Source organism: Ciona intestinalis, unplaced genomic scaffold, assembly GCF_000224145.3.
Source record: "Ciona intestinalis unplaced genomic scaffold, KH HT000698.1, whole genome shotgun sequence".
In the NCBI taxonomy this organism is placed as follows: Eukaryota; Metazoa; Chordata; class Ascidiacea; order Phlebobranchia; family Cionidae; genus Ciona; species Ciona intestinalis.
The window spans coordinates 966-4,337 of NW_004191019.1; the positions used below are offsets into that span (position 1 = coordinate 966).

The following is a 3,372-nucleotide window of genomic DNA, read 5'->3' on the forward strand; positions in this document are numbered from 1 at the left end:
CAAAAGAGGAAACATTCGCCCCTTCGCGTGTGGGTGCACGTGCCTCGCGCGTGTGCGCGGACGTCTTATCAATAGTTTAAGATAAATAATTTTATTACAGATAAATATTTATTGTAGTATGTTTTTCAAGCAGGGTTTTAGAAAAAAACCCTTATCAGTGACAGTGGCGCAACCAGCGTGTTCAAAAGGGGGCTGTCATATTTACGTCCAGTCAACGGTTATCTCTGACGCGATAAAACACCTCCTTTATTCGTTGTGCACACGAATATATGTTCTATTTTACGCGGTAAATTAAAAACACTACATTACTAAAAAGACGTATCTAAATTAGTTTAAACAGATGAAACATTGGTGACAGTTTTACGTATGTCCATCGTGGATAATGTAACGATTATTTACGTCAGAATACCTTTGGTAAACCATTACGATTGTTACATCACTAACGAGATTGTTAGTAAACAATCGTGTTTTATTCGCTTCCATTATGCGCATACGTAAAAGGGCAAATATCCAACCTGCATTCAAGCACCGGCAAGCTAAATATTCAAGGGGACAATCGCTATTATGACGCAATAATCAACGTGTGAATTGCTATTATGTCGCAATCAATTGCCAGGTCAAACAATTGTTATTATGATGCAATGAATCCACGTGTGAATCCCTACTATTTCGTAATAAATATGCTGCTTGGCTGAGGAAAACATCGTAAATATACAGCAGTGCTATACTTCTGGTCCGTTCTGGAACATATTTAGGTTGTTTATTACCGCCTGTTACCTTGTTTAATTGGCAAATTACATTTATTTTACACGCAACTTTGAGAAAGGCAATGCCACGTTTATGTTGCGAATTCCCGCCGAAAAAAACACGTATGCGTGCGGTTTTTCAATATTTAAAATTATTTGTTCATGAGCCTTCAGTAGTTTAGTATGTAGGTGGTACGAGAAAGCTGCATGAACCATAAAGTGGTACGCGAGTAGATAAATTTTGGGAACCACTAGTTTAAATACAGATAAACCGCGATTATGTGAATTTTAATTGGTGGAAATATGAGAGCGAGAAGTGACGCTATCAGTAAATTATAGCAAACAGAAATTCTAATATGATATTACAAAGTATCGTCCCGGCCGAGCTTGGACAGGAGTAAAAAAACATCGCTTGTTGGCACCGCACGAGAACCAGAGTTTCATTACGGCACTTTTCACGAGAATAAATTCACAACGATTGCTTCGCTCTTTAGGTGTGGACTGTATGCTACCGCATGCGTCTTCCTTTATTTCCTACGCCGGCGCAGAGCGTAAAAATGTGACGCTCATACACGATGTTTCGATCTCGTGGTTGGTTGGGCAGTGGGCACATTCCTCCCGATTGTTATATTATGAAACGTCATAATTAATAGTTACGTTGCAATAGGACAAGTGAAATAACTATTGAACGAAAATTTGTTCCAATTCCAAGCGAACGAATGTAATATTGAATGCAACGCGTGTGTGTGCGTCTTAGCACTTTCTGGCTGCGTGCGTGTCTGCGGAAAAGGGGGCTGTCATGACAGCAAAACAGCCCCCCTGGTTGCGCCCCTGATCAGTGATAACGTCATCGTCCGGATCGTCGAAAAGCGTTCGTAACAGAAAAAAAATATATTTATATTAAAATTAACTTTCTTACGTCCGGCCAACAATATACGTTTTGGTTTCTTAGTTCAGTAATTATTGACGGTATAATGTGCGCTCTATTTTAACCGCATCGGTTACCCTGCGAGAACACCGCGAATAGCTAAAATGACGAAACGGTTCGTGCAAACATTAAAAATATGCATTTTCCCAACACCCGCTTTATTACATTGAACACAAATCGTGTCACATGGAACCTTTACATTTATTTAAACGACGTATCTAAATCGGTAGAAACAAATGAAAAGTTTTACGCTCGTTCATCATGGATTATAAATGTAAGGATGACTATTACGTCATAATACTTTTGACAAATTATTAAAATTTTTGAAAACAATTGTGGTTTATGTGCTTCTATAGTTCGTATAACTGTTTTATTACCGATATAAATTTAAGCCAGCAACCAATATTAGTAACAACTTTAAATGCAGATAAACCGCGATTATGTGAATTTAAATTGGTGTAAATATGAGAGCGAGGAGCGACGCTATCAGTAAATTGGAACCAGCGCAAATTGCAACATGATAATACAAAGTATCAGACTGGCCGAGTTTGGACAGTGGCCAAAACACGTCGTTTTTAGGCACCGCGCAAAAATCAGAGTTTTGTGAATACCAGTTGCAAGATATCGATTTTACCAATAAAATATTTTATTTAAAATTTGTATACACTTGTTATTTTAAAACACTGTTTTAAAATCGAAAGATTAAACATGTTATATAAATCGTATAAGTTATAAAACACAGGCTGCTCGCTAATTCTGCTTCGGTTACATTTCGACCAGTGGCGTAGCCAAGGGGTCGGTCCGATGGGTCCGGACCGTCCCCTTTAAAAATCACCAACGGTTTTAAAACTCGCGTAATCCAGCGGTCGCCAAGTTCGCTAAAGTCAATGATCGTAAGATATGCAGATAGGAACATTGGTGATATTTCAATCAACGTGAACGCTGTTAAACATTAAGTAGGTCCTATTTGAATATAAATCTAGTGTTCGTGGGGTTTTTAGACTATAAAACGAAGAAACCGCTCTCGAAGGAAGGCGTGTATAGAAAGTTATATTCAATCACACAAAATTCAAACAGTTTTATTAAAGAAATCAAAAACAAAGAACCGTTCCAATTAAAACAAACAAAATGCATGTATAAATAAATTACAATAGAATATCAAGTTTGCGGGATTTCGTTTCTGCAAAAATCCTCACGATTTCATCTGTGGGAAGGGGTACGTCTCTATGCGCATTCATTAACGCAAGCGAAGTTAGGTGTTCTTCTTTTGTCGTGTTACGAAGATAAGTCTTCAACCTTCATAACTGCGAAAAACTTCGTTCTGCCGATGCTGTGGTCACCGGAAGTGTCCAAAATCTACAAGGAAAAAGTAATACAATTTTGTGTACGGCAACCTATAATTAGTCTGCCTTAGTTCCATACATACTTGTAATAAAATTTTTACATTCGGCAACATCGTGTCTGCTACAGCACGCATGATGTCGGGAAAAGTACTAGGTACAATGCTAGCATCTTTCCCCTTCCACTTGTTATGCCAAATCGGCATTTCGGCAAGGGCACATCCTCTTGACGACACATCCTCTTCATATACGTCCAAAATGTCGTTAAAATCTTTTGTCGGGCAGTCACTCAATAACCCTAAAATTAGAAAATGGTGTTACGGTTATTAATCCCTACCATTTTGTATCTATGCTAAAC

General features: G+C 38.2%; 1 protein-coding gene and 1 long non-coding RNA gene across 3 annotated transcripts in view; one reads left to right on the forward strand and one right to left on the reverse strand.

Moving 5' to 3' along the window:
• LOC101242998 (mitochondrial dicarboxylate carrier-like) overlaps window positions 1-2,334 on the forward strand; it is a 2,792-nt gene extending 458 nt beyond the window's left edge. Inside the window, exon 3 of one of the 2 annotated variants that reach the window (XM_004227400.4) lies at window positions 2,102-2,334. In XM_004227400.4, coding sequence (XP_004227448.2) covers window positions 2,102-2,167 — 66 coding nt within the window. In that variant the 3' untranslated portion in view covers window positions 2,168-2,334. Of the gene's footprint in view, window positions 1-1,012; window positions 1,082-2,101 lie in introns of those variants that run through there. The other variant, XM_018816757.2, reaches the window with a different exon arrangement.
• A 453-nt stretch (window positions 2,335-2,787) lies between these two features.
• On the reverse strand, window positions 2,788-3,366 carry LOC113475507. Its single transcript, XR_003397253.1, has 2 exons — window positions 3,097-3,366; window positions 2,788-3,030 (listed from the first exon to the last, which is right to left on the reverse strand). It is a non-coding gene; the product is annotated as an uncharacterized LOC113475507 (long non-coding RNA).
• Window positions 3,367-3,372: the final 6 nt, after the last annotated feature.